The 19,637-nt window shown below is 44.5% G+C and overlaps 1 protein-coding gene across 6 annotated transcripts in view; it reads left to right on the forward strand.

Moving 5' to 3' along the window:
• Window positions 1-8,534: 8,534 nt before the first annotated feature.
• The window catches only part of COL26A1 (collagen type XXVI alpha 1 chain), a 127,511-nt gene continuing 116,408 nt past the window's right edge, over window positions 8,535-19,637 (forward strand). For all 6 annotated transcript variants that reach the window (XM_015881016.2, XM_015881018.2, XM_015881020.2 and 3 more), the window contains exon 1: window positions 8,535-8,867. In XM_015881016.2, coding sequence (XP_015736502.1) covers window positions 8,716-8,867 — 152 coding nt within the window. In that variant the 5' untranslated portion in view covers window positions 8,535-8,715. The remainder of the gene's footprint in view (window positions 8,868-19,637) is intronic.

The raw sequence follows: 19,637 nt of genomic DNA on the forward strand, positions 1-19,637 counted from the left end.
GAGGAAAGAACCCACAGATGTTCACTGTGTTAGCAGGGGAGCCCTTCAGAGGGTCTTCTCTCCCATAGCAGAGGAAAGCTTCAGTTTTTCCTTGGGGGGAAAAATGAATTAAGCAAAATTATTTCAGATAAAGCATTCATAAAAAGAGCTTCAACTCCATGGGAATTAACGTACGAAGCCATCATGGTTTTGTCATGCTGTCTAATCTTAGGCTTCTGGTTGAGGTATTCTGAATTACCCTTTGGAAGAAGCATCTATTCAGGAGAATCTTCCTTGCCTGATGACAGTCTGGGCTCTTAATTTGTGCTGTGGATGCATTCATCTTCCTCTGATCTTGTGTCACTGCCTGCTCAAAGTAGCAGCACTGCCTCCATACCCATCCCCAGCTTTCAATTTAGTCCTGTACCAATTAGCAAGGAATTCATTTTCAGCTGAAAACTAGTTCGACCCCTCTGAAAAGAAAAGAGAGAGCAGTTTTCAGCTGGAGCAACCATCTGTGCTGCACAAAAACCTGTTGCTAACAGAGAGAAGGTAACAAGGACCTGTGGGGATGTGGTTAAGTGGGACAATGTGGGGTCATTTCTTTCAGCCACTGTAGATATTTGCTGCATTGAAGCAGGCATACAATTACACCATTAGTCAGTCCTCTTAAATTTGGCGTTCTCAATATCTGTTGGTGAGAGCAATGAAAGAGAGATATTGCCTGGTGATGAGGAATGAGGAATATTGTATAGGGATGTGCTGGGTGCTCTTTGCTCATAGAAGAGGGCATAGCAGCTTTATTGAACTGGATAAAACAACCTTGGTGCCTGGGTGGTAAAAATAACAGTTTCATAGGTGGTAAAGAGTACTGGATGACTAAAACAGGGCAAACAAGGGATAACTGTGATTCAAAAGAGCTCATGCAACCTTTTCTATTAGACCCGTATGTTTTTTGTTTTGAATACAAAGTTTCAAAGTAAATTTTGTTTCTCGCTGACAGATGTGTCTGCCACCCCTGTCGGTCTGCAAAGAGCCTGCATTTATTAATAGTCTGATCTATTTATTCACCCAAGGACGGATCCTTAATGCCTTCATAGAAAGCAAACCAAAAAAGCATGTATTGCCTTAGAGGGGCTGCCTTGTGGTCCTAAATGAGAGGACATCCTACTGACAGGAAGGTTTTGTTTTCTCTTGTTTTTTTTTTCTCTGTTTGACTTATGTGTTGCTTTGGAGCTGATGGCCAAAGCCAGGAGTTTCTTAACCCCGCAGTCCTTCCAGGCATTATATTTCTGCTAACATCCTGGGTCAAATCAGCCGTCTTTTCTAACGTCTCACATTCATTTTCATTGCAGACTCAATTAACCCTTGGCAGCTTTCCAGTAGGGACAACAAATTTATACCAGTAATTAGTATCTTTTGTGGGAGTCTGGAACAAGATCTCCAGTCCTTGCAGCTTTGCTTAATGCAGTGATGAATGCTTAACCCTACACCTTCAACACAGAAAGGCTGTAGTCTTGATAACTGTGCCTCAATTCCCTTTGAAGCCTGGGAAACATCTTAAGTTCCTTAGTTTCCTATGCTTGCATCACTTGCAAGCTCTTCACCTGAAAGTTCCTTGCTGATATCTTATAGTTATAAACACTCGTAAGGTTGGCACTTTGGTGTGATCATGGCCTGCCAGTGTGGTCTTGTTACAAATGAAGATCTGTGCATTCCTGCAAGTGGGAGTGGAGTCAGAAGCAGCACGTTGTATCCTGTATTTTAACCACTATGGGGAATGTTTTGGAAGAATAGAAAGATAAATACTGAATGCAATCAACGTGCTCCTATTTACTAGATTATTGATCATGTGGTGTTAAATAGTTCACTATTTCATTGTTCTTCAATCATTTGAAAACTTAAATATTCTTTTGTCATGGATAGTGACGTTGTCTTGAGCTGGGTTGTAAAAATACTGTGCTTCACCTAAGCACAGACTTTTATAGTTTTCATCTTAATTAGCAAGCCCCAGATTTAGATGGATTGATATAATCACTCTTTCCTTCTTTTGCTCCGTAAGTTCAGAAGTATAATCTGTCACTTGTGAGAGTATAAAGAATTGGACTGGAAGCGTTCCAGACACTTTACTGTAAGTGTTCAAAGATTTAATGGAGTACTCAGTCATAAAATCTTTAATTTGAACTAGACCTTTATATTCTCCATTCTTAAATTCACTATTTTTACATCCAGGGGATTTCCTGTTATCCAAGTATATATGGAGGCCCTTTATTTCTGTGTGTGTGTGTGTGTTTCTTAATTCAAATCAAATGTAAATGTCATTTGTAGACTGCACTTAACCTCCTTAGGTTCATATTTCTTATTTAATTGCATTACATTTTAAGGCTTAACACTGTGTATTTACTGCTATTAATAGCATGCCATATTTTAACGAAGCTGATATCTTCTGCAAATATATACAGAACAATGGAGATTGATTATACCGGATCTCTTAAAGAAACTGTATCTCAAAGCCATTTAAAATGAATAAACACAGTGGAGGGTTCCAGTTAATGCAGTTCTTTACATAACACAGCTCCAATATTAAGGAAATGGATGGCTGGGTTATCAAGACTGGTTGCTCTCTTCTTCCCCAGCCAGAGACTGCACCTCGGCTGATCACCAGTGTAACAGCAGTGTGCCTAGCAATGCATTGCAAGCTCTGGTTGTTCTCAGAGCTGTTCCAGAACTGCCTTTTCCAAAGTCCACTCAACTCCCCTGTAAGCTGGCCAGGCTCCTTTCCACCCGACCTACAGCTCAGCTCTTCAAACATCTTGTCAGTCAGCTAAGGGAAGCCTCCGAACATGGAAAATAATTATCTAATTTTCTTGAAACTTCTAAAAAAGGGCAAGTATTACCTAGAGATCATGTACGGAAAATCTGGGACAAATCTAATGTGCTCTGCTCGAAAGCCAGCCAGCTGAACACCTGTTTTCAATGCAAAATAGTGCATCGCCCTACAGCTGGGGCATTGCGTTGGCTTCTTCACAACAATCTTAGAGTTAAACATTCAAGATGTGAATTGAGCCAAAAAAGATTTGCTCTGAGTCACTTCTTTCCAGGCACACAGTGAGGCTGATAGTCTTGTCTTCCCATTTCATTGCATACCAAAAATCTCCTTAGTCTGGTCAAAAAGATTTTATTTCTTTTTTTGGGCAACAGTCAGCTTAAACATTTTGTGCCATTTTACGGACTTTATCAGTTTCTTTCTGCCAAGAAAAGAATGATTTTAGCACTTTAGATGATGTCTCACCTTCATTCTTCTTTTTCTTCTCATTTCATTATTTCTACTACTAATAACATGCTATTTTTTAATCCATTCCTGACAACACCCAATGGAACAAAGCACCAAACCCTGTGATGTAAAGGGCATCGCTGAGAGGTTGCCCAATATCTCCTGTAGATCAGGGATCTGAATCAAATTCCCTACAGCCCACATATCCACCCATCCTGCCTAGGACCTGATGGGATGAGGGGTGATAGACCCCTGTAAGCTCAGGGGATTAATTAGGAGTTGGTTTTGCATCTGTGGAGAGCTTGATCTTTCTTAGGCAGAAGACAAAGCAGGGAAATTAAGAGCTGTGGTGAAAAAGAGATCTGTGAAAGAAGATGAATATTTGAGGAGTACAATTTAAATGTTCCATTTTGGCTCTAGAAATGGAAGTGAGCGAGGAAGGGAGGGAAATCTGCATATAACTTGCTAAATAACGTGCTTAAACTAAAGCTTGTTTGACAAAACCACCCAGAGGCCCTGGAGGAGGGGTGGCTTCTGAATAGCAAGTCAATACCAAGATGTGATATCCATTAGAGACAACAGAGTCCAGTGTGAACACCAAGACTAGCATTAATGTATATGTGCATAGCCAAGCAATACCTGGATCCAGCTGCTTGCAGTGAATTTAGCCTTTAATACCCACAGAGATTCTTTCATGTTTAGCACCTTTGTTGCCTTTTTCTTGCTTCCACAGAGGAATCTGACAGATTCAAGAGAGATTAGGTAGAGAGCTGGCTAAGGAGTGAGACAACACCACTGAGCGGTGCTGAGGCTTACGAATGGAGCAATAGGTTCATAATGGTAAGTGGATAAATCTGGAGAATACTCTCTTCAAACAATCCCTGGAGCTCTCAGCCTAACACGCAGCTGTAGAAAAACAGACCCCCAGCACTGAACAGGATGTTGGGTTGCATTATGGTTAGGACAGGATTTATATCAAAAGAGGTGTTATTGTTCCTACATAAAACACTGGTGAGTTCTGCTTCTGAGTGCTCTTTTCAGTGCTGCTCGCTCTACCTAAGAAAGATGTGCTTAAGGGGATAAAGCATGGAGAATACTAATAACACTGCGCCTTTCAGGTCTGAGTTACAAAGCGGGACAGAAGAGCTTTGGTATTATCTTGTTTAAAAAGTTCTGTGATTCAGCTGGTGATTTTAAAATAATAGAGGGGGTTAATCAGATTGAATCAGACAAAGTCTATGAAAACAAGGAAACTTGATTTGAAAAGCAGGATCTTGAGAAAAGAATGAGGACAGAGAAGGGAGAGGCTCACATGAATGCTTCAGGAAATATGTAATGTCAGCTATTGGTGGGGTCCCTTGAAGCCAGAAGCTTTGGAGCAGAATAAGGTGAAGATAGATCTGGAAGGAAAATATGGCTATGATAGTTGTATTGTGGTTGACTGTTTACCAATAACACAGAGAGATGCTGAAAACCACACCAGGGCAAGCTCTGGAAAACACCTGCAGCACAGAGGAAACAGAGCATCCTACATCCTGAGTGATAAGGTCTGATAGTGCAGGAAGGCATTGAATGGCAAAAATTCTGCAGTGTGAGGACAGATGGCTGTCAAGTCGTGCTCAGTGGCTACACTGCAGAACATGGAAGAATATGGTTGGAAGATACTGAAGGATTTGAGTTGTGGAAGAAAGGCATTCCACGCTCCCAACTTGCCTCTCTGTTCTTCTGTTTCTTGGCTCCACAGGGACACAAACAGGGTTTGGGGCACACCTTGTGTGGGATACAGGAGCTGGGAAGGGTGTGCTTCTCTCTGGTTACATTTTCTTACTTCTTTCATTTACTTTTCCTTTTGTCAGGAAGGGGATGAGCCCATTTCCTCTTGTATGACTTGTACACTGTTAGAAGGAACTCAGACTCCCTTCAGTGGTGGGGAGATTGAGTCAGACAACCTGAGCTATGAGGAGGCTGAGAGAAGCAGTAGGATTTCAGGGCCGCAGTCCAAATCTGAAACGTTCTTTGCTCATGAAAGTCCCCACTTCTCTAATATTCGGAGGGAATCTATGATTCAGGATAAATTTTCAAACCAGCTGAATGCATGGATACCACTGAATACAGATTTCTTATTGCTAATGACTCCATTGAAAATTGCATCCTGACATCCGATAGCTTCTTTCACTGCATGTTTTAAAGTACTTTGTGTTGCTGTGGAACTTCAAGATAGCCCACGGCTTAGAGAGTTTATAAGATCAGTCTTGATGTCCTGTGCAGCATCAAGGAAGCAGGCAGCCCTCAGGGACTGAATAATGCTTAACGAACAGCTAATGATCTTAATTTGAGGATATAGACGTGAAGACCAGCCTTCCAGTGTTTTCTTTAGTGATCTCAGTGATGGCAGAGGGAAAAATGCTTATTAAATCTGCAGATGAGGCAAAGCTGGGACTGGATGCAAGAACACTGGAAGGCAGGATTAAAATTTCAAATGATCTTTGACAAATTGGTGATATGATGTGATTAAAAAAAGGTGAAATTAATTAAGGACAACTGCAGGGCACTACATGTTGGCAGGGAGAAAAGTAAGGCGTGACAAGCTTAAATTGCAATAAAGCAGGCTGAGGTTGGATGTTAAGAAAAACCACCAGTACAAAGAGAGATGCATCAGTACACACTGTCAGAAAACCATGGGAGGTTTCAGAACAAGGCAGACAAATGTGTGCCATGAGCCATCTATATACAATAGATCCTGCCTTCTAGCAGGGAAAAGGAGCAATCAGTCACCTTTTGCAGTCCTTCCTTCCTATTTGTGTCCCCACTCTGGCAGGTGTTAATGCAATAGTCAACCAAAAAGTTCCACAAGGTTTCATTACATAGAACAAAGCTGCTTTTGCTTTGGTCTCATCTTGATACCCACATGAAAAGTGCACTCACAGAATCCAAGGAATAGGGATTTCAGGATTTGCCACGATTTTTTGTGCTCTCTAACAAAAATCTAACTGTTGTTTTCAGCTCAGTACTGACTTCTGTAATACTGAGTGATGTTGAACAGCTGAGATGGCATTACAGCCCTGGATTGGACTTTACTCTTATAGATATGACGATGAGTTTCTACCTTTCTAAGCCACCTTAAGACCTTTCAGAGAATGAATCCCTCTTTTGTTTGATCACACCATTTTCCCCTCCTCAGCTGAACAAAAAGGACAATAAACACTTAGTGTTTCTTTTATCATCTCCACATGCTGCTTGCATGCAGTGTGTGTTTAAAGAGATTATAGATATTGTTATCAATCTTTAAGGTTTTTTATTTTCAAGTCATTTTTAACGTTTGCCAAATGGACTATAGAAAGCTGATAAGTGCTCCAGACCACGTGAAACCTCATGTGCCCACGCATGTCCAATTTATCGGTCTGCTGACATAACAGCTCAAGACCATCACTTGCATAGAAAGCAAGCAGTGTGCAGGAGGAAGGCCCGCTGGGACTGCTTTTTTTATGATAGCAAAGCCAAGCCAATAGAGTTGGTAAACTAAAAACCTGACCTCTGTCTCTGTACAATTTCCTCCCATTGCTTGCATGCTTTGTGGCTTTCCAGCATGCATCCCTGCTTCCTCTATCTTGAACTGAGTTGTGAAATACCTCCAGATAATTTATATGGCCTGATTGTCCAGGCAAGTCTTTAATTAAAATACTTACGCACAGGCATCAAACGTGTAGCTTTATCTTTTGAAATATAGCACGTCTGGTTTGTACGAATTGGGCTGTTCATATTTCATGTGTTCTCTTCTCAAAACTAGTCCCTGTGATAAATTGAAGGAATTATGTTTTTGTTGGCTGTCTTTGTTACCTCCATCACTGCATTTCCAATTTATCAACATAGTTTTGAGAAATTGTTAGAATATGTTGCACTCGTAAGCACCACGGGGAGAAAAAATATCCATTTATTACTGCTATTGTGTTTGATTATATTACGCATATCCAAAGGACTATAAATGAAATGTCATATTTAATTCTCCCCTTACGGTAGACAACATCACCCTTTCTTCTCTCCTTCCAAAAACAGCTCGGAAATTAATTCTTCATTTTCATTTTAAGTCAGTCATATAGAATAGGAGCAAATAGACATTAGGGACAGGGCAGGAGTAATGGAAGCCTGGAGATCCGAGCTCTATTTCTAGCTCTGCCTTTTGCTCTTTACAGCCATCAGCAAAGTCATTTGACCTCCAGCCTCTCGGTTGGTGAAATAGGAATAGAATTAGCTTCTTACAGATGTCTCTAATGATTTGCCAGACTGTGGAGGTGGGTACTGTGGGGAAAAGGGCAGGTGTTCATCCAGGGAGACAGACCCAGCTATTTTCTTAATATCTTGCTGGGGTCTCCTTGCAGCTATGGCATCTTGCAGGGATTGTGCTTCCCCTTTGATAGATAGAGGTCTCTGCCTTTACTGAGCCCCATACGGACACCCTGAAGACACCCAGCAAGGTTTGCTTTCAGTGGTGAATCAAGACTGCCTGTGAATGGCTGTACAGTCGAGGTGCAGGGTGGGTGCTGTGAACTTGCAAAATCTGAAGGGAAAAGCCTTAGAAACACAGTTTTGTGCTCTCAGAAATGAAATCCCTCCATGTGGGTTGGGTTCAGATGAGCTGGCAGTGCAGTTAGTGGGCACAAAGAGCCTGGGTTCCTGCAGAGCTGCTTGCTGTGGGTGCTCTGAAGGACCAGCTACTGTCCATCATCAGACATGGGGTGTTCAGGGGTACTGAACTAAAACTCAGTTGATGCACAAAGAAGGGAGAGAGTTCCTGCTGGCTCCCACCTGGGGACGCTGCCTTAGTGAGGCACCCACATCCTTTCAGAAGCGTGTCTGGAGCTAAATGAGCAGTTTCCTGAGCTCTGTGCTGTCTGGGTGCTTGGCAAGGTGGGGGTCTACCTGAGGTGCTGGCAAAGGGTGCTTATGTCTGATGCCTAAATGAGCAGGATGCCCAGACAGAAGCAGGGATTCGTTTTTCACTGGCTGCCTTGTGAACGAGGCATATCGGAGTATTTATTTCCTTCTTTACCTGTGTAAATGCTGTCACACAAACACAGCAGCAGGCACCAGCTTGGTTGCTTTGGGGTGCAGCGTGTTCTCCTAGAAGTAGCTCTCTCTACATCAGGGAAGCACGGGACCTTATGATCTTCGCTCGCGAGCCGAGCCGGGACACCCCGCAGGGTCTGCGGCGGGGTCTGCAGAGAGGCCTGGCAAGGGTTAACGCCGAAACCCCACGCCCCCTTTGACGGAATCGGGCCAACCTCGCCAAATTTGAAAAGGCATCCGGGGCTGAGAGTGCGCCCTGTGCGCCCCGAGCAGCCCCGGACCCCGCGCGGGCAGCAGCAGCCCCGGGGCTCTGCGATACGACGGAGCGGGGCGGCATCGGGGTCCCGTTAAGCGAGAGCAGAAAGGGGAGCGAGGGGGAAACCCCTCGTCGTGCAAAAATGCACTTCGCTCTTTTCTTGTCCTGGTGCTGCTGCCTGCACGGATGCGCGCTGGGGACCGGCTTCCTCTATCAATTCCCGGCATCGACCCTGCAGCACAACTACCCCGAGCAGAGCTCGGGCTCGCCGGGCAGCGGCTTCGCCAGTCGCCGGTGAGTAAAGAAGCGGGTCCGCCTCCTCCGGGAGCCGCCAGGGCTGCCCGCGTCCCTCCCCGCATCCCGACCTGGGCTGCCCCATCCATCACAACTCGTAACAGAGGCCGCCTACCTGTGGGAGCGGGGCACGGAGAGACTGCGGTGTGGGGCGGCCGAGCTCCGGAGGAAACCTGCAGCCCCTCCCCGTGTCCGTGCTGCGGGGAGGGGACGGCGCTGCGAAACCTCCTGACCCGGGGGATGCCGGCAGAGGGAACTGTTACAGCCCTGGGCTGCGGGGAAGTCTCGTTCAGCTCAACAAAGGAAGAACCTTAATTGCGGATCTCCCCTCAAGAGCTGCAGCTTTCGGATGGCTGTTTAAAACCCAAGCTCGTGCTCCCCTCCCTCCCCAACCGGCTTCTTGTAAACTTGATATAAATCAGTTTAGATTTACTGAACCGTACTGCTTCAATAGAGCAAACAATTGAGGCTTCTCCCCCTCCCCTGTGTTTTCTCTGGGTATTTCTCTAGAGGTGAAACAGCTGTTGAGATGAATGAGCCGCACTGTATAAAGCAGGAGAGTGGCTTAACCTGATTCCAGTTGTTCTTAAATTTCACTATTTTTTTTTTCCTCTTCCCTTCTGCAATTCCCTTAAATGGGAACTTGGGAATTTAACATTCAGAGCTCGTCCATCCTGTCTCTACCCCTTCCTCCTCCCCTTGCTAATAGCTGCTGTGCGGGGGGCTGAGCTCAGCTCTGACCATTTGGGTTTAGAGCTGTGATTTGCATCGGTGTGTCACGAGTGCAAGAACGGGCACTGGCCTCGTGCATGGTTCTCACATATGGTGCAGATTTCGTCTCCCGAGTGGGGGTGGTTTTGTTTGCTGGCCTGTCAAACAGGCCTCAGTCTGTAGGGGGTGTGATGTTAAAACTACAGTAACTGTCAAAGGGTTTGAAACGGCAGAAAATTATAGGAGAGTAATGGGATAAACCTATCCCAGCTGGATCTGTTCCAAGGTACCCCCTTTCCCCGAGCATGAGCTGCAATGAGAACCACATGTCATTTGTCTTACATATCTATTAGCCTGCAGATCTTTGTTCAGAGCTACCACGCTTACATGAGACCCTCCCCAACTCACAGTCTTACACAATTTTCCCATGCCTCAGTTGTTTGGACTGTCAGGAGAACATATCCATCTCCAAGTCTATAAAGTGTTGTATAAAACCATCTAAAGCTGATTTAAATAGTGATGTTGGGAAATCTTTTAGAAGCCTTTTTTTGTGTGTGTGTCTGGTGGAACTTTGTGAGAATATGATGTTCTAGTTTAAAGCTGGGGGGCATAATGAGTCGAAAGGAGGGGAAAAATCACTGCTGGGTGTTTTGAAACAAAAAAAATGAGTGTTTAGTCAAATATTGTACACTGAAGTGATTTTTTTGGGGGGTCTGAATTTGAGTGGTGGTTCCATCATTGGCAAATGTTAAACAGCTTCCTTATCTGCTGGGGAAATCTAGGTGGGAAGCATTGACCCCGCTGGGCAGCTGGACCTTTGGGGGCAGCCTCCTGCGGGGTGCAGCTTTGCATTGGGGTAGGTGAGCTTTTCTGGGTTCCATGTGGTGTTGGATGAAGGACGAGGCTTTATGCTCTGAAATTGATCTGCATGACCACCAGCAATGGCACTGTGGCCACTTTTGCTTCCTTTCCACTGAATACTTTGTCTGGTGGCTTCTGGTATCTCTCCTTGATGCCATCAGCCAAGGGTAAACAGGCTGGAGCCTTGAAAGTTACTGCTGCAGCTCTGAGTTTTGCTCTGTTGCAGCACGCGCTGATGTGATGCTCTGCAGCTGACATCTCTTGATACGAGACATCCTGTTCCTGCAGTTGTCTTTTTCAGCCCTTGATCAGCAAGGGAAGACATGGTTGAGCTGTCTGGGTGTCTGTTATATGTACATATTTCAATTGTGGAAAAAAAAATGTATTTCTCCAAGTGGGGGGAGGGGGGGAAAACCCAAATGGTGCTGGAATCCTCTGTCAGTGATGAGGAAAACCATTCCAAGCTCGATAGCTGCCTTAATCCCTGTTATCCAGGTTGCAGGCTGTCTCAGAGATGGGCTCCCAAAGCTCTGAGGGCTGCCAAAGGGGGGTGGTGGTTTGTTTGTTTGTTTTTGCTGGATAAGTGAAGGCCCTGGGTGGTGTGAAAAGCATTTGGGGCACGTGTGTGAAATCTGGAGGAGGAAACAGAAACCATCATTCACATCCTTCAAAGTGAAATGGTGGGAATGTTCTGATGTAAGTGTTTCTTGTTTGCTTCCTTACTTAAAATGAACATTCTGGGTTCTGGTTGGTTTAGTGGCAGATCTTGGTTATTAGTTAAGACGTTTGTAGTCTGTCTTTGCACATGCTTGATTTGCTGTGAAGTTCTGTAAGGGCTGCATGACTAATAATGTCTGAAACCCATGCAGCAGCGCTTATTGGCCTTATATATTGTAGCAGCCTTGATAAAGTGTTTGAAATACACATTAAATTAGGCAGCCTCTTAATAGGGCACTTGTATGGCTGGCTTTCAGGATCAGTTTTTAGGTGAATTTAGTCTAAGCAACTGCCTACATTATGCATAGTCCTACAACCACATGTTTGCTGGGAATGCAGTTGACTCTCCCCAGCCAGCCCTGTTTGAAGGACTGTGCTCAACTATGCTGCAGTGTAACGAACTGCAGCCTTGTAGGTGAGGCTTTAGTGCTTTCAGTTAATTGTGGGTCTCCTGACTTCAAGAATGAAGAGCTCCAGGAGGTCAGGAGGTCTTGAGCACATCACCAAACCCTGGAATTATCTATCCAGTGTTTGTCAGGACTCTGCAGCCATCTGATCTTCATCTGACTGGTGGGGGTCAGTGCTGTAGCTCTGCAGTGCAATTAAAACAGTGATGCTGATGGAATTTTAAAGACCTGGAAACACCGGAATGACTTTGAAATAGCAAACATGATTGAAGTTACTGCAGTAAGTTGTATTCATTTAGGGAATCTCCTACTGTCCTGCCTTTCCAGCTGCTTGTGTGAATCATTTCCTCTCATCTATGCTTCTTTTTCCAGTTCTAGGAAGGAAAAGGCAGCAGAGAGGCAAAGCAATGGGTGGCAGTGAACTTGTGTTGCCCTTGGATAAATTAACAAATGTGTCTCTTTCAATAACCCTTATTTGTTCATTTTCTCAAAGCTGAGCTTGTTAGTGCACTGAAATCCTGGCTGAAACATGTCAGGTTAGAAGCCTAACAGCTTTGCTTAGGGTGAGTCATTCTTGACACTTGGATTGTAGCTTGTATCTTTGTTTTATCTTATTGGGCTGTGCCTTGATAAGAGGGGAAAATGAAGAAAGCATCAAGCTGGGTTGTCTGGGTCTGTTTTCTCATGTATATGTGTATGCTTTTGTGGGGAACTGTTCTTGATCTGCAGCTGGGCGAGGCTCTTGCTTCTTTGTTTCTTAATTGAATGCTTGATAAAGAGGTTAAAAAGAAGAAGCTGACAGAGTACCACATGAAGACACTATAGAGCGTAGACTAAGGGTTTTAATGAAAGATGCTTTCATCAGAGAACAGTTTTAGAGGCCAACCTTGAAGAAGTGAGAAGGGGAGAGCAGCAAGTGTATGATTGTAGAACCTGAATGCGAAGCGTCTGCTCTGGGTGAGAAACTGCAGTAAGATGCTCCTGACCTTCTGTGTGTTGGATGTAAGGGTGCTTTAACACTAAGAAAAGGAAACAGTATAGGTGTTAAATGATCTAGATCTCCCTCTTGCCCTGTTGTGAAGATCTTGTGAGATGGAGCTGTTTAGTTATGGCACCACACAAAAGCTTCTCTTTTGTTCTTGGCTTGTCTTTGCCTGGGGTCAGTCTCCATCTGCTCTTCCCCCACAGGACTGTGCTTATTTAGCCCTTCAAAAGAGTGGTGCTGGGAGCTCTCAGCTTGGTTCAAAACGCTTCTTCTCATCACGAAAAGGCTTGGGGCAGATGGGCTGCTGAGGCCATTGGGATGACATAACGTCTCTGTATTGAGCCTCCCATTGGCCTGGTACTGCAGTTCTTGGTGGGGTGTGGTAGCCCTGAACGGAAGGGCAGACATTTCTCTTTGCTGTGTGTTGCTCGGCCCTTATTAAACTCAGATGTTCCTAACCCCTTCCTCCGGGCTCTCATTATTGCTGTAAACACAGTAGAGCACAGGGAGCATTTTAAAATCCTCATTCAAGGCAGCAATGGGTGACAGCTCTACCAGCAGCTCTTCAGTGCGTGTCTGTGTGTAAAGAGGTTTGGCATAAATCGACCCTTCCAACCAAGGGAAATGCTGCTCATTTTCTCTATAGAAAAAGCCTTTTTATCTGATGCCACTTTTCTTCCTCTTGCCTCAGGTTGCTCCACTCTCCAGCTCTTTTCTTGCCTGATTTCTCTCCTACTTCTTCAGTACTGGTCTGGTTTTTGCCACTCTGCTTATTGTGGGCTGTCTGGCTTCTCATCTCATCGCTGTTGTCTTCTGCAAGCTTTGAGTTGCTCATATCTTCAAGTGGCAGCAAAATGGGTACCAGCTAAAGTGTGATTTCTGTCACTGTGCTAAGATGACCAAAGGGGCTCTTGTGGAAGAAAATGCCTGTATCTGATGTTGGCAGCTCTGTATCTCAATGAGACCCATTCTAGATTTACTACGTGGCTCTCTAAGTCGCAGTTCATGCAGTGCAAGCTGTCATTTGCTCCCTGTGTAGGGGCTTTCTGGGAGTTACCAAAGAAGAAAAGCTCTCTCAGTACCCTCCATCCCCGAGAAAGCACTGATTGATGTAATTAATGGTCACTGCAGCTTTGAGGTAAACTTACGCTGCTTTTAATGAACTTAAAGCTAAAATAGCAGCAGTCCTGAGAACTGAGCTGTCAGCTTGTGTCTGTCATTGGCACTAGCAGCACAGGACAGGGAAAATCTGATACATATAAGCTTCCATGTTTCAACAGGGCAAACCTCACTAACCTAAACAGTAAAGGGGGGGCTGCATTCCTTGCTATGCCTAATCTCTGTATTTTGTTAAACACGCATTCCTGCCAGAACATAACTGGGCAGAACAATAGTGACCAGCTGGGCAAGTGACCCGAGCTTTTCTGGTCAGCAGAGGAATTCGGCATCTGAGGAGTCCAGATTCTCATGTGCAGCTTAAAATGATCTGGATTTAGTTGCTTTTAATTATCAGCTGGCTGATTCATAAGGCTTTGTTTTCAACCCTGTTTCCCAAGGAAAGAAGCATTGCCTTTAATGCTCAGTGTATTCTATAGCAGAGCAAAGTTTGGGAACTGAGGCTTGTACATTTTTTCTTTCTGACTTTTTTTTTTCTTTCCCCCAAATAAAGTGGAAATAGTAATATTTCCCTTCATGTTACGGAAGGCTCTGGGGAGTGCTTGATGAGGGTGTGGTTAGATCTTAGATGGAAAGCTGCAAAACCCAATGTATTGTATATGAATATACACAGGAGCTTATAATAAATCCTATAAATGACAATACTTGGCACTTCTGTATGCTCCCACTCTTACAGAAAGGAGGTCATTGTGCTCTTTCTTGAACGTACCTCTCTGAGCCCTCATGACTGTAATTAGTCTTTGGAAGTTGGTCTTTACCTGAGTCCTACAGAGGAGGTTTAGTTCAGTGGGCAGGCTGGGAACGGAGGGTAGGAGCAGGGCTGGTGGCACAGGATGTGCTGCTTCCTTACCCTTTCTGCTGCAAGAGGCTTGCTGCTGCTACCTAGCAGGACCCAGCCTTCAAACAGCTGGGCTGTGATGCTACACGGGAACAGAAAGCTTACAGTGTCTTATGTGAGAGCAAAAGAAGCGAATTGGGTCTACAGGATATTACAGCACTTGGCTTAACGCTGCTGAAAATCAGCATAACCTGCAGCAAAATATATAGCCTCCCTGCAGTGTATTTCAGGGTACGGTGCTGAGCCAAATGGTTTGAGCTATCGCACGGTAAAATGCTGTCTCTTGGGCTGCTGTTACTGGAAGTCACTAATGTATATCACAAATGATAGAAAAATTTTGGATTGCAGAGTTGTAGGAATTAGACTGTGGGGCTATGGATAAGCTTTGAGAGCATGTTGCAAGCAGAAATAGTAAGAGTCTATTTTGCCAAGCACCAGAAAAATACTGGAGTCCTGATAGTGTAGTTAAAAGTCTGCTAAAACTCTTCTGAGACCTCTGCAATGAAAGCTATTGGAATCTTGTTGCAAGGACTACAGCAACATGTTCATTTTCTTGGGTAATGTCCTTGGAAACACTCAGGTTCTCTAACTATGTCTGTCAGACACCGCCAAGTGGTTCATGGCATCTGAACTATAGAAGATTTCCAAAGCAGCTTCTAGAGTTCTGCTGAAATTAAACTTCCAGCTCCCAGGTACCCTTTGGAGGAGTCGCTCCCTGACCTTTTGGGAAGGTAAGGATGAAATTGTATCTGTCTTTACTGAGTGAGGAGAGGGCTGCTGAAGTGATGGGAGTTACTGCAACTTGGCTGAATGGAGCTAAAAACAGGAGGGGGTTGTATAAAACATTCCACCTTATGTCTCAGTTGACTCTTGGAGTCACTTTGTACTACCTGTGTGTAGGTTATGGACTTGTATTCAATGCATCCCTATGGCCTAAGAAGGCAAGGCTTGCTATGCAGGGCACTGCTGTGAGCTCTGATGTGTTTTTGTGCATGCTGTTATTTTTTCTACCCCAGAACAAATGCATTTGACCAGAACTGCACACAGCTGACAGGACCTGGGGCTCAGGTTGAAAAATTCAAGAGGCTTCTTTTATGAATGTATTGATTGCAAGAGGAAGTAGATCAATAGCTGTCGTATTGATTACATGTGTTGAGACCATCTCAGTCCAAATTCATCTTCCTGCTACAAGAAGTGTGACACAAATGTGTCATCCTTTGCTGAAATGCCATGTATATACATCACCCCAGGCTGCACTGAAAGATGAAAAAGAAAACCACTGTGTGTGTATGAGGGAGAAAAAGGACAAGCAAACTTTATTTGTGATGTGCAAAAGCTGCTTGCATGCAAGCTCTAGCATAGTAATAAGCTGTAGACTGTGCAGTCACTGTGCAGCTTTGTGTCTTTCAGGGTTTTTCTGCTCTGCCTATGATAAGTAAAGCAACAGAGCGTTCTTCTAAGTGATGAACAAAAAGGTGACAATGCAGAAGTAACTCACACATCAGTGAAATTCAGGTCACAGCTTTTGTTTTAGTAGAAGTAGATTCCACGCTCTTCTCTGTGTCACTCCTCACCCCCGACTGTCTACCTCTGGAGAAATCTGTGTGAATGGGAAGGGATGGGAGGGAAAAGGTCAACAGTCTTCAAGGCCATTGTCTGGAGTCTGCCCCGAGCTTTGGCAAGTAGTGCAGAATGGGATGGGTGTATCCAGTGTCAGTTGCTGCCTCTCAGTACACATACAGCAATGCTCTCCCCCCGCAATAGCTCTGAGCACATCCAATCCCAATGCCATGAGTGTCGGCGAAGCCTTTGCTTCAGAGCATTGGTTGTTTGTGTGTTCACTCCTTGCCAAAGCTGTGCCTGAAAGTACACCAGAGGCTTTTACTGCCTTGGAGAAGATGGCGAGGTTGCCCTGTGCTTTTGCATTGGCAGGTAACTTTAAACTTCATAGCAGCAAACCCTATGATCCCCCATCTAACAGAACTCGCCATCCTTGCAGTTCTCCACAGAACAGGGCAGGAATGTTTTCTGGACATCTTCCTGTACCTCTCCCTCAGACCCCCTGCTGTCACCTCGCTCTGGCTCGGTGCTCCTTCTCCCCGTCCCATTTCCCATGTGTGCACTTAAACACGTGTCCATGTTTAAGGCGCTGTTATCATTCTTAAGGAATCTACTGTGCGTGCACAGGCGATGGGATTTTTTTTTCGGCTGTTATTACTTGGCCAAATGAAGCCCATTTTCCACCTGGATACCGAAATGTAGATCTCCTCCCTTGAGACCATCTCCCTTCCAAATAGAGGCTTCCAAAGTGCTGAGGCACTGAAGTGATTTCTTCAATTGCTCAAGAATTTTTTAATAATAAGGGAAGGTGTTAGCGTGAGGGTGGATTTTTTTTGTTAAAGGTTTGTTCCTAATGAGCAAAATGTATTGTAGAAAACAATATAGAGATGTGGAGACTTCAAAAAACAACCTGAGAACTTTGGTATGTTAAAGGTAGAAGATGGTTTTAAATTGAAGATATGTTATTAGAGCCTTTTAGGAATCTTCATGCAGTCTATAGACACTTAAGTGCAGTGGGCTGCCTTGTAATTTAAACACATGCCATCTGGCTAAGACTGAGTTTAAACACCGATGAGGCAATGCTGAGTGCCTGCTAGTAGGGGTTTGGGACTACTGTGTGCAGAAGAGCTGACCTACAGCAAATGCAATGCAGTTACATTTTATGGCGTTGGATCAATGAGGTTGGCCAAATGAAAGAGTGGGAGTTGGAGAAAGGCGACCAGAAGTCTGCTGCTGTGGAACAGCAATGCCATACATCTGTAAGTACCACATCTGCACTGTGGTACTTCTGTTCAGGGCATGGTGTGAGGTTTCCAGTTTGCACGGAGGAAGTGTTTGTGCTGGGAGGTGTTCTAGGGCAACTTGATGCTGTTTTTAGATGGGCACTGAGGGGTGAACAGCTTGAGAAGGAAGCAAGGAAGGGAAAGATAGGGTCACTGAACCCCCTCTTGGGCTCTGCAACTGGGAGCTCATTGGAGGCATCAATTGCTCACTGCTTCTGGTCTCTCTCCCGGCATGCACTGGAATAAAAATGAGCTGTTGTAAAGGGCAAACTCAGCTCTGATCGCACAGCAGATCTCAGTTTTGATGTTCCTACTTCCCTACACATGAAACTCCCATGGGTGTGACTGGAACAATAGGGTGATTTTCCAAATGATTTTTTATTGTAGTAACGCCCAGGACAGCCTTGTGCCAGACGTGGATGACAAAGTTATTTTCAATTTAAATAGCAAATACGCAGGCTTTGGGTTTTGTTTTTCAGAATGATTAACACTTTGAATGCTCAACCAGAGAGGTTTGGCAAAGCTTTGTTCCAGTGCAGTTGTGGCTTCAGGTGGCTCAGATTGAGGGTCCCTTAGCTGAGCAAGTGGAAGACAGCTTGTGTCATTACCCTCTACTGCAACTGGCTATTGAGAATAACCTGGTGTATCAGCAGAGCAGCTACTGGAGAAATGTGTTCTGTTCTTGGAGTACAGGTGTGTTTGCAGGGTTTAGGGCTGGTGTTGTTTCTTTAGCTGTTTCAGTGTGGATGCAAGGGCTCTTTGTATGGCAATCACTTGAAACAAAAGTGATGGGAAATAAAGCTGAGCCTGAATGCTTACTGTGACTTAATGCTGATCTGAAAGAGGTCCTCTTGGTTCATTAAATCTAGTTCCCCACAGTGATGGGTAATCATGCAATAGGCAGCTAGTTTTGGAAGGCCAGCTGTATAGTCCCTTTATGTTCATGAAGTGCTCTGCAAGACTTGGATTGGATGAAATGATTGCACTGCAGAGCAGGAAAAGGGAAGGAGAGATAGCAGGTGGAGGAAGTGCTGCTGGAAAGGCTTGGGGATCTGTTTACCTGACATAGTTGCCTCCTTCCATGTGTGTTTTATTTATAGCTCTCAGAAGGGTGTACCTGCAATAACAGTCATATCTCCACTGTTCAGAGTAGGGAAAAACCTGGAACATGTACTTTAGATAGACAGATTAACGTCATGCAATTAATACAAAGCCAAGTCTTGTTCTGGCCACCCTAATGTTTTTCCCCTTTGATACACTCAGCACTCCCCTTTTGACTTTGCCTTTTGTTCGGGTTGTAATTTGTGGGTTCTGGTGCCTGTATAATGTTAATGAAAAACACTGCCTCATCTGGGCAGAGTCCTTGTGTTCCTGTCATGCATGTGGCTTTCATTGCTGCTGGTAAGTGCTGTGAGTTTGGCAGCAGAAGGCTGAATTGGAGGGACGAAGATGTGCTGCTGCCTGCATGGAGCTGCATAAGTGGGGAGAAAAGAAGTTTGGGAACACATCTGTTTCAATCCATGTGGACTGGCCTCCTGCATCAGGATACAGGCTCTGTATAGCTGATTTCCATGTGAAGGAGATGCTGAAAACCAGCTATTTCAGCCCATAAATGCAAGAGGTTGATTTGGCCATTTTGGTGGATGTAAATTGAACAAAATGTTGCTTTGTTATTATCTAATATAGCGAGGGGACTCTGACAGCTCTGGGTAGCAGCTTTATGGATGGTGAAGGAGGCTATGGTCACATCAGGAGCATTCTTGAAGTATCAAACACAGTCACAGGGTTGCTGATTCCCTGTGCTAGTTTCAGTTTCTCTCCATCTCCTGCTACTTCAAAGTCAGATCAGTTCTGAATGAACATATTGGTGCAAATATGGAGATACTGATCTTGATTTAAAAACCAGCTTTATAACCTAATGAAGATCAGAGCCACCATCAGTTCTAGGTTGGATATTCAGAGGCAAGCAAAAAGACAAATTGCAAATGTGTTCTTTGGAAACATCAGTGTGCTTCCAACAGATAGTTGGTGTTATACATCCTTGCTTTGTACTTTTCATCAGGGTCCTTGAGTTTTTGTCATTCAGCTCCTCCCTCTGAGGTTAAGCTTTCTAAGAATGAACTGAGCAGTGCTATGTACTGGAGGCAGGGGATCTGACTGCAACTGTTATCCAGCTGTGCAAAAATGTTTAGAGTCAGGTTCTTCTTTTGAAAGACTGTTGCAAAGAGCTTT

The sequence above is a fragment of the Coturnix japonica genome, chromosome 19 (genome assembly GCF_001577835.2).
Source record: "Coturnix japonica isolate 7356 chromosome 19, Coturnix japonica 2.1, whole genome shotgun sequence".
Lineage (NCBI taxonomy): Eukaryota > Metazoa > Chordata > Aves > Galliformes > Phasianidae > Coturnix > Coturnix japonica.